Below are 17,010 nucleotides of genomic sequence, written 5' to 3' on the forward strand. Positions count from 1 at the left end.
GTTTGGAACAATTATCAGGAACTTTACTAAAGTCCCTAGGATTTGGATCATTTGGAAATAAAAAGACAACTTGAATGTAAACAGTTGGAGGCTGAACAGGGTACAGCTGCTGAAACCCAAGGACAAACATCTGTTTCTTATCATAGCTTTTTCAGAGCTAGGAAGGGGGGTGGCCACAAGAGCATCTCATATTCATGGGGAAACTGCATCACGAGATTAACAGACAACAAATCAAGCTGAGAAAGGGAGAAATAAAACAAAGCAGCAAAAGAGGCGATGCTCTACCCGCTTGGTTAACGAGGGGGTCCACGGCTGGAGGCTTGCCGAGGCCTGGACGGAGTCCTGGAGTGGCGCTGGTGCCTGGCGTTGGCATGTCGCTCCGAGGCGTTGGTGTGCTGGATTTCAGAACAGGCGTGCTGGCTTTTTCATGCTGGTATCATTAAACAAATTAAATGAGTATTATTTTTAATCCAAGCCATATTACACAATTTATCACAACAGCAGCTGGGACACTGGGCACCTTCTTGCTACTCCCTCAGCCAATTTTCATAAATCCACACAATGTTGACAGCATTAACTTGTGAGCGAGAAATGTTGACCTTTCCTCTTCCTGCCAGAATTAAAACTCAAGCTAGAGACACAGAACACAATCACACGTCTTCCTCCGCAGATTTTATTTTAAAAAGTATTTTCCATCAGGCTTGTGGACTTTGGGTCCATGCCAAGCAAGAAAGATGACCACCCAGAGAACAGTTCCCAGTCACAACACATGGCCTGGCCACCAAGAATGTCCGAAGGAAGATACCTTTTCTCATATTTCACCTTACGTAGCCCTGAGAGTAAAAACGAATGGGTGAAGAACAGCAGAGCCAGCATCTCAGAGGCAAAAGCCCTAAGGCTATCCCTGCTGTTCTGAGATAGATACATTAAAAAAAAAAAAAAAATCACTGCCCACTTTCCCACAGAACCAATGTGAACCCACCAGAGCAGATGAGGCTTAACACCAGCCAGGAGTCTTTAGGAGTTGAGACAATAATGGGGTTACAGGGCATCTTCTTTTGTATCACAAAGTTTTATGTCCTCTACAACACAGTCCACGAACTGCTATGGCACAGCAAAGAGCACAGGCCAAAAAGATATCCCAGCTTTTTCTGGCCTTGGATCGTGGGCCAGGGCTGTGTAGCCTTGTCAAGGTACACGGGCTTTCCTCCACGTCAGTGAAATTGGATATTGCCTAGTGGGACTGGGTAAGCATTAACCCCAAGGTTGTCACAGAATGTCACCATTCAGAGATGACACACTCCACAAACAAAGTTGGTTGGTTGAATGAATGAGCACATGATTGGGCTCTGATGCTCCCTTCACCCCATGCCTCCAGTTCCAGGCTTCCCCCAAGGCCGCCTCTGTATACCACCATTTTGAGGAGCTCTATAATATGGGGGCATGTTCCACAAAATGCTCTAATATTATGAATCAGTCTACCAGGTAAATGGCCCACCTAAGAAAATGAGGACTACTTAGAACTTAAGAGAGATGAATGGTCTGCTAACTGAGAAGTTGCAGAGAGCCATACACCAAGGAAGGCAATGAATATGAAGCTTATTCATCCCCACTAATCATGGCCCAAAAGGGATAACCAAGAAGGAAAAGTAAACCTTGCACGGGGCAAAGAACAGAAGGCTGACTTTTGCTTTTTTTTTTTAATAGAGACAGAGTCTCACCTTATTGCCCTCTGTAGAGTGCTGTAGCATCACAGCTCACAGCAACCTCCAGCTCCTAGGCTTAGGCGATTCTCTTGCCTCAGCCTCCCGAGTACCTGGGTCTATAGGCGCCACCACAACGTGTGGCTATTTTTTTTGTTGCAGTTTGAACCCACCACCCTCGGTATATGGGGCCAGCGCCCTACCCACTGAGCCACAGTGCCGCCCAGAGTTTTGCTTTTAAACTCTTAGAAATACAACCCTTGCAGCAAAACTCCCACATTTCAAGTATTTCAGAGTCCCTTGGTTCACAGAGAAAAACACACTGCTGCCAAAGAGGTAAATGTGAGTTTTCTTCACCTACCAAGCTCATTTCTTTGGATTTCAAAGAAGCAGAACTTCCCGAGGAGGCAGTGGAAGCTGGGCTGCTAGAAGCATCTTTCTTTAGCAGGCGGTTTTTGTCAATTCCGTTTTCCCGAGGCGAATGGGCAGGACTTGCTCGTGGAGAAGAAGGGTCCTCAACAAGCATAATCAAAAGTTTTCAGTGACTTTGCTTACAATGGATAGACTTTTTCCCTTTCCACATGCATCCTCTAAGTTAAAATGCTCAGTCCCTTAGGTTGGGGCTGGGCAAAGTGTCTGACATTGTTACATGTGTAACAAAGATGCTTTCTGCAAACATACCTACAAACATACCATAAAGAAAACAACTCCACAATCTATGGTATCCATCTTTAGGCACAAGTACTTTCCTTGCAGGGCACGGGAAGGGAAAGGGGGAAGGGGGGACCAGTCACCCAAATGAGAAATCCGAAACAACTAGAGGAAGAGAAATTTTTTTTAATGGCTGTTAGACCATTATTGCTCCATACATGAACAACCGGTAAGCTCTTCATGTACAAAGTGGAAGAGACCAAAACATCATGGCTGTACTTCCTTCATTTACTGTTAAGAGTTTTCCCTAACACCATTTGAATCATTCTGAAGAAAAGTTTGATGAAAAGAATGGTTACCTCATTAGACACATCCACAACTAAGTTGTCATCACTTTTGTCACCATCACTGTCCTAGAAAAAAGATATTTCAACTCCATTTAATAAAAGCTAAAAAAGCATTCAAGTTCTAGTTAAATTTTTTTCCATAGTTCTGGGTAGCAGACAGGCTAAAAAAATTACCTAGGACATGCCTACATGATCCATTCCAGACTGCCATCCCTGGGAATTAATACCACCTTCCCTTCCTCTCATCTGACCTAGGGCTGCACAAAGCTCCAAGCAGGAACTCTGCTGCAGTAGCTAATAGCTATCCGCCACAACGTGCTTACAGGTGAGGGCAAGTAGCAGATTGTGAGAACTGCTAAATGTTTGCAATGGGCAAATCGCTCATATTCTGAAATCTCTTGTTATCTGTAATCTCATTTTGCAACAACATCCACATACCCTTGTATCAGAGTTCTTTTTCCATTTGATTTCAAATTAAGTACACAATTTCATGCTATTGCATTGATACTTATCACCTTGAAGACAGCTACCCAATCTGGAGCTAATATACAATGCATAGGTACAGGGATAAATTTACACATTTTTCTACAGGGTTACTAATCACTACAAAAAAAAATGAAACAAATAAAGAACTAAAAACAACCAAGTTGGCTACTGCATGAAGTACTAGAACAAGATCTAACCTCGTGATAAGAATAAACTTCTTGTCTCATCATTGGGGCTCACATCTATAATCCCAGCACTCTGGGAGGCCCTAAAGTGGAAGATTCTTTGAGCTCCAGAGTTTGGGACCAGCCTGAGTAAGAACAAGACTCCATATTTACCAAAAATAGAAAAATTAGCTGAGTGTTGTTGCAGGCACCTGTAGTCCCAGCTACCCAGGACACGGAGGCAGGAAAATCTCTTGAACCCAGGAGTTTGAGGTTGCTATAAGCTAGGCTAAGGCCATGGCAATCTAGCCTGGGCAAGAGTAAGACTCTGTCTCAAAAATAAAATGAAACAAAACAAGAATAAACCTCTTTAGCAATGAGTTTGGAATATTTTATTTTTGGAGAAATCAAAGAAAGATAGATGGCAACATCTGGAGGGCACTGGAATCCTACAATGGGCTTTTACTATCTCTTCATAAAGCTATAAAACTTAATCAGAGGAAACTCCAAGGTTGCATTGCATTTGGAAAAGACTCAGAAAAGCTGTTTAATTTAATGAGGTACCCACTTCTGTAGTAAGTTCAAGACAGGCTAGAAAAGTCTACTTTCTTAGCCAAAAGGTCACGTTCTTTAGTGCAAAGTAATATAAATGGGCATATAGAAAAAACAGGTCATCTCAATGGATCTGAATTCTTAAAAAAGGAATAGGTCTCTAATTTATGATCTAAATAATCCTTTTACTTCTGCCTTTGTCAATTAAGAATACACACATAGTGTCTAAGAAATATTAGTACATAAAGTGCAAATCTTATCTATGTTGCCTTTTGTGAGCCCATGAGTCCAAGCTTCAAAGTTTGCTCTCAACATTAAGTTTGGGTCTGAAGTGTTTTCTTCTCATCATACGTAGAGCACTACAGGTGAGAGATTCAATTTACTTTCTTCAATAGTGTATTACAAAATATACTTCAGTCATTGTTACAAAGGCACTAGGCAATTCAGTAGTAACAGCATAAATTTACAACCAATGAGGAAGCCTAAGCAATCTACAATAACAATCTATTGAAAAAAATCTTCACATAATAAAAAAAAACCTACTATTAACAAAAATTTGTTTTCTCTTAGTAAAGCACACACAAAAGCATAAATATTCTCAGGTGTTAAGCGATAGTGGTGAAAAAATATAAATTAAGGGTCAGGCATGGTGGCTCATGCCTGTAATCTTAGCACTTTGGGAGACTGAACCAGGTGAACTGCTTAAGCTCAGGAGTTCGAGACCAGCCTGAGGTAGAACAAGACCTCATCTCTACTAAAAACAGAAAAACTAGTTGGGTGTTGTGGTGGGTGCCCATAGTGTCAGCTACACAGGAAGCTAAGGTAGGACTGCTTTAGCCTAAGAATTTGAGATTGCTGTGAGCTATGACTCCACAGCACTCCACCCAAGGAGACATAGTGAGACTCTGTCCAAAAAAAAAAAAATACACACACACACACACAAACACATATATATAAATTTTAAAAGTTTCTCTTTTAGCAAAAATAAAAACAGCTAATGCAGTGTGCAGACTGAACCAGCAAAAAGTAGCAATTACTTTATTATAATACAATTCTGAAGTGAGTCCTTCAATTTTCTTTAATTTAAATTTTAGCTGCCTATTAGACCCTTCTGCAGATATAAACCTTCACAGTAGTATAGTATATACTGTCACTGATGAACTGAAGTCTAAGGCCTCCGTCCCAGATTCTCCTACATTTTCTCAGTATACTGCCTCTGACCACCTTATCCAACATACCTAGTGTATGTAAGTGTACAAAATTGTCATGCCGAGCTATGCATTCTAAATCACTTATTACTAAATAACTTTCCTTTTTTTGAAGCAGAGTCTTACTCTGTTGCCCAGCTAGAGTACCATGACATCAGTCCAGCTCACAGAAACCTCAAACTCCTGGTTCAAGCAATCCTCCTACCTCAGATTTCCAAGTAGCTGGAACCATAGGTGCCTACCACAACACCTAATTTTTTCTACTTTCAGTAGAGATGGGATCACGCTTAGCTCAGGCTGGTCTCTCCCACCTCGGCCTCCCAGAGTACTAGAATTATGGGCATGACCATTGTGCCTGGCTCTAAATAACTTTTAAACACTAGCCGCAACTCAGAATTGTGTATCAGCAACTTTCTGTAAATCATGACTCTTCCACCTGTTAATTAACATTTGAAGTAACAAATGAAAGTACCTGTATGGGATATAGCTCTGGGCAACAGACAGGAGGAAAGTGATAGGTCCTAAAAAAGGCTTGGGCTTGGATGGGAAGGGCCAACAACTTTTTAAGGGAGGAAGTAATTAAACCATTACCGCAAAGGGTGGATCCATTTGAGGATCTGCTACAAAGGAGAGCTGGGTTTGAAAATCTTAACACAGTGATTAAAAGCAAGGACTTTGGAGTAGGGCTGCCTTCTAGGCTCTACCACCAATTGTGACCTTCAGCAAATTGCTTAAATGCATGATGTTTCTATGGCATCAGTCATTGGGTGTTGGAAGAATTAAATGAAATAATCCAAATAAAAGCACAGGGTTCTTGGACCTAATCCCAGTTAGAGCTCAAGAAATGTTACCTACTGTTTAGCCTGAGCAGACAGCAGGAGACACAGAGAGGCCAAATGTTTAAAAACTCTTCAGAGTCTGCACAACAGACACCTTTTCCTCCCAGGGCAATGGGGAAGTGGCCCAATTCAACATTCTGCTTCCATCCTGTCCCTGAGAATACACTCATCTTGCAACAGACACTCAAGGACACATAAGGCAACTCTAGGACATGCCTTGGCTGCAATTTCTGTGACCTCAAGACCACAGCCAGTGGCCATTTGGCTTGATTCTTTTCTTCTTCTGCATGTGGTTTTAGCTATATGTAGAATAAGAGTCCTCACTCTACCAACCAGCTGGGTGAGTTCATCTGCAGATCCTGAATAAGATGCCTCTGGCATTTTTCCATTTTTATCCATTTATTAAAATGCTCGTGAAAGAAGACAAACTCTCTACCTTGAACACTAGTAAGAGCCTGAACCCGGACCTGAATATATTATCAGAATAGTATCCAACCAGGTATTTTGTGACACCAACATTTGTACTCTGTTTTAGCAGGAGTAGTCACCAAATGTGAAGGGCCCAAGACAAAATAGGAAAATGGAGAGCCCTTGCTCACAAATTGAGAATTCAAAGATCAGAATGTTAGGAATTACTCTCCCGGGAAGGAGGATGAGTCGGTGCCGCCAGGCCCCATCTCAGTGATCAGACCTGGGGAGGAGGGATCAACCTACCAATTTTGCAAAAGGACATAGAAGACTCTCTAGCCCAGCAACATTTACAAGAGTCTTAAAAATGACCTTGCTCTTATCACTGTGTTCCAAATACTTGGTTTAGCCAAGAATTCTAGCCTGCAGTCTGAGATGGCAAGAGTGGAAAAGTGAGAGGAGTACCTGGGGGGAGATTTCAACCATTCAGCACCACCTGAGGCGCTGGCCACAGGGCAGGGAAATTCAAAATAAGAAAGAGCAGCTTGAGACTAATTATCATGTTGTTAGCTTAAATCTACATTGCAGTCCACTCCCCCCCCCCCCCACACACACACATAAGGTTCTGGGGGAGGCTCCTGGGAGGTCAGCATGCGCAGTAAGACTCTGGTTCCAAGGTGACCTCTGAATCAGGAGATAGGTGAGATACAGACAGTATAAAGGAGAACTGGCAGCCATGACCCAAGCCATTTTCCTTGTGACAATGGGGGCTCATTCGCTGCATATGGTGAATATATCTTGCTCTGTAAACCTATTTTTCTCTTTCTCAGTAACCTTTGTTTCATGGTTGCCTTATCTTGCCTTATCTGGTCATTTTTCAGCCAAGAGCACCCCACGAGCTAAGGACCCAGGCAACTACCTGAAACCCTGACAGACCTTAAAGCCCTACATTTTTGGCATTGCAAGACTTGGATAAACCTGGGAGAATTAATTCTGCTGATAACTAGGTAAGCCCACTCTTATTTTGAATTTTCCTGCCCTGTGTCCAGCGCCTGGGGTGGTGCTGCACGGTTGAAATCTCCTCCCAGGTACTGGCTCTCACTTTTCCACTCTTGCCATCTCAGACTGCACGCTAAAATTCTTGGCTAAATCAAGAATTTGGTTTGGAAATCTTAACACAGTGATTAAGAGCAAAGAGGGATGAGGAGTTTGAGGACATACCCCTCGTGATAGGGGAGCAGTCTTTCATTTTATTTATGTGCTTCCAGGCTGTGCACTGGTTTTAATAATGTACTTTCCTTTCTAATTGGATGGGATGCTTGCTTACTTCCTTTCTCATGTTGGGGCTGGATAACATTTCCTCCACTGGCTTTTGCCCACACTAAACTGCCATATCTTCCCCCACAGGCAGTGCCGTCCAACCTCCCACGTGGGGTGGGGCCCAGGTGAGCACAGCACAGCCTCCGTGGCTGACCTCCATATGCTGGCCAGGGTGCTGCAATCCCATGCACAGTCAACTTATGGAGGTTCCACTGTACTTAGACTCCTAGATCTATCCAGCCTTTCTCCGTTACCTTTAAACTGCTGCTTCTCCTCCGAACCAGGAAATGCCCTCCTTGTTGTGGCTGGCCACCCAATTGCTGGTGCTATTAACAGTACTGGTATAAATGAGCGTGTTAATACGTACACGTCTTTGTCCTAGAGTTTACTTTTAGGGGAGAAAAAACCTGAGTGGATCTTAGTGAGGGGTTGTACACAGCCCCTCTTCCTACGAATCTGAAAGATGTCTGGACTGATCGTGGGGCTCTGGCTGTTATGTGGCAAAACCCAGCTCTAACAGGCCTCAGAATAGCCCCTTTTCCTTCTCCTTACTTTTATTCTCTCAAATTGGGACAAGTTTAATCTAGACACTCTAAAGAAAAAAACATTTAATCTTCTACATGACCGCCCGGCCACAGTACAAGCTGGACAGGAGAGAACAGTGGCTGCCACACAGGACTCTAAATTAATCACCCCACCATCTTACAATTGGACCTTGTTTACAAAGGAGAAGGAAAATGGGCCAAATGCCACACATACAGACTTTTAAGGCTATGATGCTAAAAAATCCTCCTCTGTGGAGCCAGGCGCAGTGGCTCACATCTGTAATCCTAGCACTCTGGGAGGCCAAGGTAGGTGGACTGCTTGAGCTCAGGAGTTCGAGACCAGCCTGAGCAAGAGCGAGACCCTGTCTTGAAAAAATAGCCGAGCATTGTGGCAGGTGCCCAGCTACTTAAGAAGCTGAGATAACAGGATCACTTGAGTCTAACAGTTTGAAGCTGCTGTGAGCTGTGATGCCATGGCACTGTACTGAGAGTGACAAAGTAATACACTTTGTCTAAAAAAAAAAAAAAAAAAAAAAGAGAGAGAGGAAACCAGAAATGCTCCTCTGGTTCCATACCGTCCCCATACTTGGGAGGCCCGAGGGGGTGGTGCCTTCTCTACCTCTGCAGGAGAAAAGGCAGCCTGGCCCCCACCTTTGGTGGAAGCAGCACCGGAGTCATGACCAAGCCCAATTCATAAGCATTTTAGTTTAACAGAACAAATATAACACATGTGGGAAGCTACACTGATCACCCTGGGAACTGTACAGTGAGGGAGACTTTCCAGCGTTTGTGCCTAACCTATAACATGGCTTGGAAAGACGTACATGTTCTTCTTTAAATAACTATGAGAAATCGAGGGTGTTGACCGAGGCACAGAAGTTTGCCACAAGGTTACATCTTTCAAATTCAAGATATCCAGCGGGTAAAATAGCAGTGCCCATGACTGACCCAGAGCGGAATAATAGCTCCTCAGAAGAGAGGTGGAAGGTGGAAGAGAGGACATTTTCTAGTATGTGTCCAGGCTGGCCTCAAGGCTGCCAGGCAAAAGGTGGTCAATTATTCTAAGGCCTCTGCCATACCCAGGGGCCCGAGGAAACCCCAACAGCCTTCCTGTATCGACTCTGGAGAGCAACAGAAAGGCATACCACTCTTGGTCTTGACTCTTATGGGGGAAAAGTAAGATTAAAGGACAAATTCTTGACCCAAGCAGCACCAATATTAGGCATTCCTAAAAGGAAGTTAATATACTATACCAGGTAAGAATCTATCCTCTTCATAGGATTATTTTTAAGGTATGTGGAATGATCGGTTACGATCTTAAGAGTACACTTGGATACTCAAAGAATGAGCAATAAGCAATCAGATATCATTTCACGTCCTTTAACTACTTACATAATGGCTGGAGTCCTTATCATCCACCTTCCTTTTCTTGATGTCGTTGGAAAATTCAGGCCCATTTCTGCGTTTATCTGTGCCTCTTAGACTGTCTGGGACCAGGAGGGAATTACTCTGCAAGACAAAAAAAAAAAAAAATTAATCAAAGATTTCTTCCCAAGCCTCTTTGTACACATGAAAACCCAACCTGGATGTGAGAACTATTTTAGAAAGGTGATACCTACACAGCCTTTCATTCCATTTAATTCATCTCATCTAAAGACTTTGATGGCAAACATTTATAGAGGTTTATGTACTTAAAAGGGGGACCCTGACTTTACAATCAAACCATCCAAAGCCTGGTGGATCCTTCGGGCCTCATTCAAAATGTACTTCTGTTCTATTTACAGTTAGAGAAACAGGAGCTTGCTGTGTTGTATGTGTGTGTTTTTATTCTTTCCCACTGCGACTTCCTGGCTGGGAATACGCAGGGCCTATGAGCAAATCTTGAGATTACTCTATTAGACATGTTCTTTAACTGTAAGAGTCAATGTGTACCACTCTAAAAAGACACAAAGGACGTGGTGAGATTAACAGCATGGTCTCCTAAAAGGCAAATCACATTTTCCGCAGCAACAATGAAGGAATTCTTTTGAATTCTTTTAATTTATTGTTGAAAATAAGGTTTGGTGTTCCTCGCCAACAGGACTGAAATTTAAGACCCAAAGCGGGAATTTCAGCCAGTGAATCTTCAATAGCCAGGCCAGCTCCCACACACAAAAGCAGGAACAAGGACTAATCTTTTCCACAAACCACACAGGATACTTTCATTCGCATATGCTGAGTACAAACTGTTGACCCAAAGAAAACAGGCATTTTAGATATTTGGGGGTCACATGACATGCTCTGACATCCCTTCAATTCCCATCTCCCCTTGGACTAAAGCATCAGAACATGTTACAATGAGTTCTTTTAAGTGTGAGATTAGCATATGCAAGGGGGCAATTTGTTCAGTGGTGTGTTACTGCCTTGAACAAAGCTGAATGAGCTGTGGAAAAACCTCCTTTCACAAAGCCCCGATAACCCCAATTTCTGAAAGATGTTTAAGAACTAAGGAGGAGGTGTCCAGGGCCAACAGATAATTATGTTACCTTTCTCTGCCACAATTTAAAATAGAAGCCGGTGAGGGAACCTTTTACATGAGACCACATCTAATAAATAAAGTGCTATGTACCAGGAGCAAATAACTTGATGGTACCAGGGGTAATGAGCCAGGTGGCTGGTTCTCAAAGCTCCCCCCCAAAACATGGACCCCACCATTGGGGTGTTGTGCCAGCTCAACCATATGCAAGAGGAAATCAAAACTGGGGAGCAGAAGGCAATCTGAAGCCTCTTGGCCCACTTCAAGGGCTAACTCTAAAGGAGCTGAGCTCTTTTATTTATGACTGTTCAAGCTACACAAATGCCAGGAGGCTTGGATAAAAGAAAGTGGGAGGGACCAAAGCTATTCAATAGAGAGAAGCTCAGAGTAATGTCTTTACCACAGTGTTTGGGGCTGAAAGGTGAGCTGGCTGGATCCCTGAACTAATTACCTAGATAAATGTCTGCTAAAAACTAACCCCTCCGACCCAGACCCATGGCCTGGCAGAGGCCACAGGAGACTTAACTCTTGCAAAGTGCTAATACGCACTCTGAAAAGCTGAGCCCCAGAAGCAGCTGCTTGCTTGCACATGGGAAAAGTCTTTCTCTACACCTGTTCTCTCTTCTAGATTCTTTAGCCCTGAGGTCTCCTCCCCCAGACTCTGAGCAGATGTGTCCAAGATAGGGCTGTTTCTTACTCGGCTTTATATCTGCCCAAGTGCCCAGCCAAATACGGCATACAGTCTGCGTCTGCTGGTGATTTTTAAGTGAAAATCTCTCTCCACCACCTTCCAAGCCCTCCTGCTGTAATTAGCACTGGGAATCCAAAACACTCGGCCATTCCCAGACAGCATTCTAATGTCTTATTTTTTTAATGATGCCAAGTGGTAATGTGAACATATAAGGAAACTACATTTCTGTTAGGAACAATCCGACTTCTGTTAGAAATAATAACATTTCTACGGCTGGACACTGCAGACTGTCAAGCTTTGAGGCCTCTGCGTCTATGTGTTCAAAGTTACTACTGTAATTTCCGCTTGAGCAACTTAAATGAGGCCTATAATCCGAATGGGTTTTGAAAAGCTCTGAAAGTTTCTCCAAATTTGGACAGGGCTAGTAATTAGCACTCCTGCTTATCTGAAAATTGGCTCCATTCAACTGGCAGGCTTGGACAAGTTACGAAACAAAATGTCTCATCGTACCTTTGATGCTATAAAATTGACTCAAAACAAGGCAGCTTGGAGAGTGTGGGCTAGAAAGGCCTGGGAGAGCCACAGTCAGTCCCGGGAACCCCTGGCTCTGCATGGTACCTGGCAGCTTTCTAACTTAAAGGCCACTCTACCCAAAACGCACTGCTTCACCCCTGTTCACACTAACCCAGTTTTCCGTGTGTAACTGCCCCTTACTTCTTCCAGCCCCAACGCTGCTCTCACTGTTGTTCTTGACATAAGCAAAGAGTTTCAGCCTAGTGAGCTTCCCTAGCAGCAAGGACAACCATTTTGGTTTTTTAGCCTTTATGCATCTCTTACTGACTCCCACAAACCCAAAAGTGACTTCACAGGATTAGTGTGTGTCTTGCAATTTTTTTTCCCCTCACAGTGCGATTTTCTGTGATGCAACACCTACTGTTTGTTCCTTATGGCTCGAGGGTGGAGTATAGCCATTCTGTACTAGGAGCCATAAATTTTAAGGATTAAGAGATGATACCTGAGTATTGACTGAACACATCCTTTTGCTTCTTCAAAATTTAGAATTCCCCAATATCCAGGTCCAAATCTAACAAATCAAGGCAACATTTAAGAAGTGACCCTTTGCAAAAGAATGAGGTTGCTTTGCATTAAATTATTTTAAAAGTCATACATTCAAAACACAGAAGTAGAATCAAATCTGAGGAGAGGCCAAAGAAACTTTTTTAAACACAGACTTGTGTCCAGCAATTTAGTCAAAATTTACACTGGCTCTCTTATTTCACTTATAAATTCTAACATACGTTTTCTTTGAATCCCTCTCTTCACCAACAGTCTCTCACATGCAACACACATACATTCTCTCTTTTCTGTGTTATCTGGTTAGATGCCTATCATACCAAAAATGTAAACATAATTTTTAAAAACTAAACATTTCATAGCTTTCTTTAAAATGAACTATGAATAGTCCCAAATTCTTGCCTTTCCATTCATGAATCCTTCCACCCAAGATTGATCCAAAAAAGACCTCAGCAGAGTATCAGAGGAGTCTAGGCACTCGCAGCTGGGGTTCCAGGGGACACCAACCACTCACTGCAGATAACAGTTCTACAGGCCTACTTGTCACCACAGACACCACTTCTCACAGTCTTGATTTTAGAAGATTTTTAATCTACCACACACCATTGAAGTAGCATTCATTTTCCAAATATTCATTTACTAAATAAATATTTAATCATGAATCAGAGGGTTTTTCTGATCAACAAGAACCAGTGTTACCACATTGACCAATATCCTATAATCCCAGCCAGGAAACTCAAATGCTTTTTTTCACCTTGCAGCTGGTAAAGTTTAAATATCTGCCAGGATTTTTCAAAAACTGTAAACACTGGGCAAACTGCTATTACAAATGTCCTGAGGACTGGGATTTCCAGACAGTAAGTTTTCCTTTGTTGTAAAATTTTCTTAAAAATAAACAAAGTCATCACATTTACATCTTCTACAGCCAACAGAGGATATTATAAACCCGAGCAAATCCACACACTGTTTTCAAAACAAACTAAAATCCTAAAACCATGATTTCCTATGCACACACTTAAGGGCATGGAGTCAAGTAAAACGATAAAGAGAGAAGAATGAGAAGTCTCAAAGAAAAGATCCTCCTGGACCTTTCAATACTAGAGGCAGAATGAGGCTTCAAAAGCTAGCAGTTAGCATAGCTGGCACGATTGTCTCTTCGTTTGTCTGTATAAACTACACAGAGGATGTACAAGAACAGAGAAAACAAACTCCACAGCAAGAAGGGATCTCTCCTCTTTAGAAAATCTAGGATTCTATGAGAAGATCAAATCTCAGAAAGCTATCTTCACTAGCAACAAATTGGTATTACTGAAATACACCTCTCAAGAGTCACATCCACTTGCACTAATGGTGATGACAGAATAAAATAGCTCTGATAGTTAGCAAAAGAACTGGTCTAAAGAAAAAAGTGGGCTCAGCACCAGACATACACTGAGGCTGGCAGGTTCGAACCCAGCCCAGGCCAGCTAAACAACAATGACAACTGCAACAAAAAATAGCCAGGCATTGTGGCAGGCGCCTATAGTCCCAACTACATAGGAAGCTGAGGCAAGATAATTTCTTAAGCCCAAGAGTTGGAGGTTGCTGTGAGCTGTGATGCCACAGCATCCTAATGAGGGCAGCATAGTGAAACTGTCTGCCAAAAAAAAAAAAGTGACATTTTCCAGTATTACAACCTATGTGTAACTCCCTTGAGTAGCCACACCCAGAACACAATTACATAATTGTGAGAACCATGTTTTATTAAAAACGTACATAGTACCAGGACCTTTCCCTGCTGTCCTAAGGGGATACAGGTTAACCAGATAACTGGCAAAGTGTTTGAACCTCAGGCACAGAGAAGGTCAAGATTTTCTTTCAAAATAAAACAAAACTAAACATATCAGTGCCATGATGAAACCAGTACCCTCACATTAAGAACCTGGTGGGGCACACTGGCTCACACCAGTAATCCTAGTACTCTGGGAGGTTGGGGCCGGGGGGGGGTCCCTTGACCTCTGCCTGGAGTTTGAGACCAGCTTGAGCAAGAGTGAGCAAGAACGAGACTCCCATCTCTACTGAAAATACAAAAAAAATAGCCAAGTGTTGTAGCAAGCGCCTGTAATCTCAGCTGCTCGGGAGGCTGAGGCATGAACCTAGGAATTTAAGGCTGCTGTGAGCTAGGATGACCCCATGGCACTGTAGGCTAGGCAACAGTGTGAAGTTGTGCTCAAAAAAGTATAGGTAAAACTATTAAACATAAAAGACCACCTGGTGGAGTCAAAAGCAAAATGCCAAGATTTGGACTTCCTGACCATTCTGGAAAGTCATGTGTCTACAGAGGGTGCCCCAAAAATGTATACACATTTTAAGAACAAGAAAATTTGTATTAAATTTCTAATACTCATGTCACATCTGACTTCTGCAATTTTAAGAGGTGCTCAACACTACTTGTATTCATCTTTTGTTATCAGTATACATTATTACAATTTTAATACTCAATATGTAATATTAATACTCCAAACAACCACTTCAATAAGAATAAAAACCAGTCTTTACAGTCTTGTTTCAAGAATTTTACTTTTCTTTAGCTGTTTAATCATAATACTTGTTCACATTTACTGATATCTTCTGCAAGGTAACTCCAGAATCTACAAAAGAAAGCCAAGTTTAATGCAACATCACATAATGGTGATTTTCAACTGGTGTGCCCTAAAAACTTTTAAAGATTAATTAAATTGTTTTCAAAAGCAGTTCAAGACACAGTAAGGTTATTCTTGTCTTTACTCTTTTTTTGGATCAACATAATTTAAGTGTGCCGCAGAAGTTTAACTATAGGTTCTAGTGTGCTGTGTGGTAAAAAAGGTCAGCGCTACCAAAAACTAGTTACAGAAGCCTTCATGAATCCTGAGACACCCAAGCAACTCTTCTGCTACTAAGTCTAAGGCGAGAAACCACCAGCAGCAAATCCAAAAGGAAAACCCACTCACGAATACAGCAAAAGCAAGACAAGTTTCCCTAATGTGAAAATAATGCACATTATTCAAATGGATTTCTTTAGCTGCCATGCTGATTCCCCTGGGGAATTTCCTCCTCCCCGCAGGAAAAGTGTTTGTGTCAGAGGTACAGATTGGAAACTCCTGACACCTCATTTATCCTCAGTTACACGAAGGCAGTAGGAACCTAATTTGCCAGCACACTCCATACTGACAATTAACTTCTCGCTGAACATTAAAACAATTAGGTAACAACGCACCCCATCACATCTGTGTGCCTCCTCCATCTACACCTGGTACCAATTAAGCCGTCACCCTGCGCCTGCTTTTTGCTGCAGTCCAATTGGTCATTCACATGTTCTGTCCGACATTTTGACTAATGTATTTTTAACCCATAAAACTAATGAGATCCTCACTTGTCAACAAGGAGAAAGCAGAAAATGTGTCCATGTGGTAACCACAGAGTATCTCAGAATGCTGCCTGTTGCAGTGGGTCTAAGGGACGCACACAGTTATGCTTCGTACAGTTTGAACACAAAATATGGAAAAAAACCAGTGTATTCCTGCACATTGATCCTGGAACTCAGCACTGTCGAATGCAGGTGAGTGACTAATTCAGGGTATTCCTGGAAAGAAATGTCATCATGAGGAACACAACACACAAAGCTTGCAAATACCGGAGCTGGAAACCACGATGCCAGCACTGTTACCCTCTCATCTCCAGCTGACCCCTGTACCTTCCTCCTCCCAATAAAACGAGACAAAACAAATACAAACCTTAGGGCAAAAAATAAACACAATATTTTAAAGTAATTTTTAATGACCTCATGACCCTGTCATTCACCAACTCATGACCGAATCACAGTGAAAATCGAATTTGTCATGTCAAACCTTTATTTAAAAGCATGTTTTCTAAGAGCTACTTATCCTTTGTGCCTCTTTGCTCCCCAACCCCTATTGAGATACTTTCTAATGCAAAAAAAGGCCCTGAAACTAGCAGGCATTAGATCAGGACTTGTGTTGGGTATCTGGTGGTCCTTGCAATCCCATCTCCTCATCTCAAAGATGAGGACACACAGGTTATTACTTACCTATGTTCCAATGAAGAAAGGATAGAAATGGTTAGATGTCAAGGAAAAATAAATAAATAAATGAACCCTGCTCACAATGACGGGCATTAAGTTTTCTCAGGACAGAAGGCAAACTGAAGTCTAAAAAAAGTTTTGAAGAGGAAAAGTTCCCTGTCTGCTTTTTTTTTTTTTTTAAGAATAAAGATGTCCTATTTTTATAGTAATCACAGTGAGACAAAATCTGAATGTTAAGCCAGTTGTATAAAGGTCCCAGTATCCACCTGGTGAGTTAGTGCATCCACAGTAAACAGACGCCTCAGCCTGGTCCAGGTACACACCCCTTCCAAAAATCTAGAAGCCACACGGGGCTTTCCTTTCTTCAGGGGTTCACCCTCCTCAAGGGAGTGACAACAGTTTTCCCAAAGAGGATTTGTTTTTTTAAGCACACGGTTTTAAATTCTG

At 42.2% G+C, this 17,010-nt stretch overlaps 1 protein-coding gene across 5 annotated transcripts in view; it reads right to left on the reverse strand.

Annotated features, from left to right (window-relative positions):
* The window catches only part of TLE1 (transducin like enhancer of split 1), a 98,554-nt gene that overhangs the window by 25,919 nt on the left and 55,625 nt on the right, over positions 1 to 17,010 (reverse strand). For all 5 annotated transcript variants that reach the window (XM_023508058.1, XM_012813718.2, XM_023508057.1 and 2 more), the window contains exons 9-12: positions 9,616 to 9,732; positions 2,714 to 2,767; positions 2,065 to 2,217; positions 286 to 430 (exon numbers count right to left, since the gene is read on the reverse strand). In XM_023508058.1, coding sequence (XP_023363826.1) covers positions 286 to 430; positions 2,065 to 2,217; positions 2,714 to 2,767; positions 9,616 to 9,732 — 469 coding nt within the window. The remainder of the gene's footprint in view (positions 1 to 285; positions 431 to 2,064; positions 2,218 to 2,713; positions 2,768 to 9,615; positions 9,733 to 17,010) is intronic.

Source organism: Otolemur garnettii, unplaced genomic scaffold, assembly GCF_000181295.1.
Source record: "Otolemur garnettii isolate 467f Iridium unplaced genomic scaffold, OtoGar3 scaffold00006, whole genome shotgun sequence".
Taxonomy (NCBI): Eukaryota; Metazoa; Chordata; class Mammalia; order Primates; family Galagidae; genus Otolemur; species Otolemur garnettii.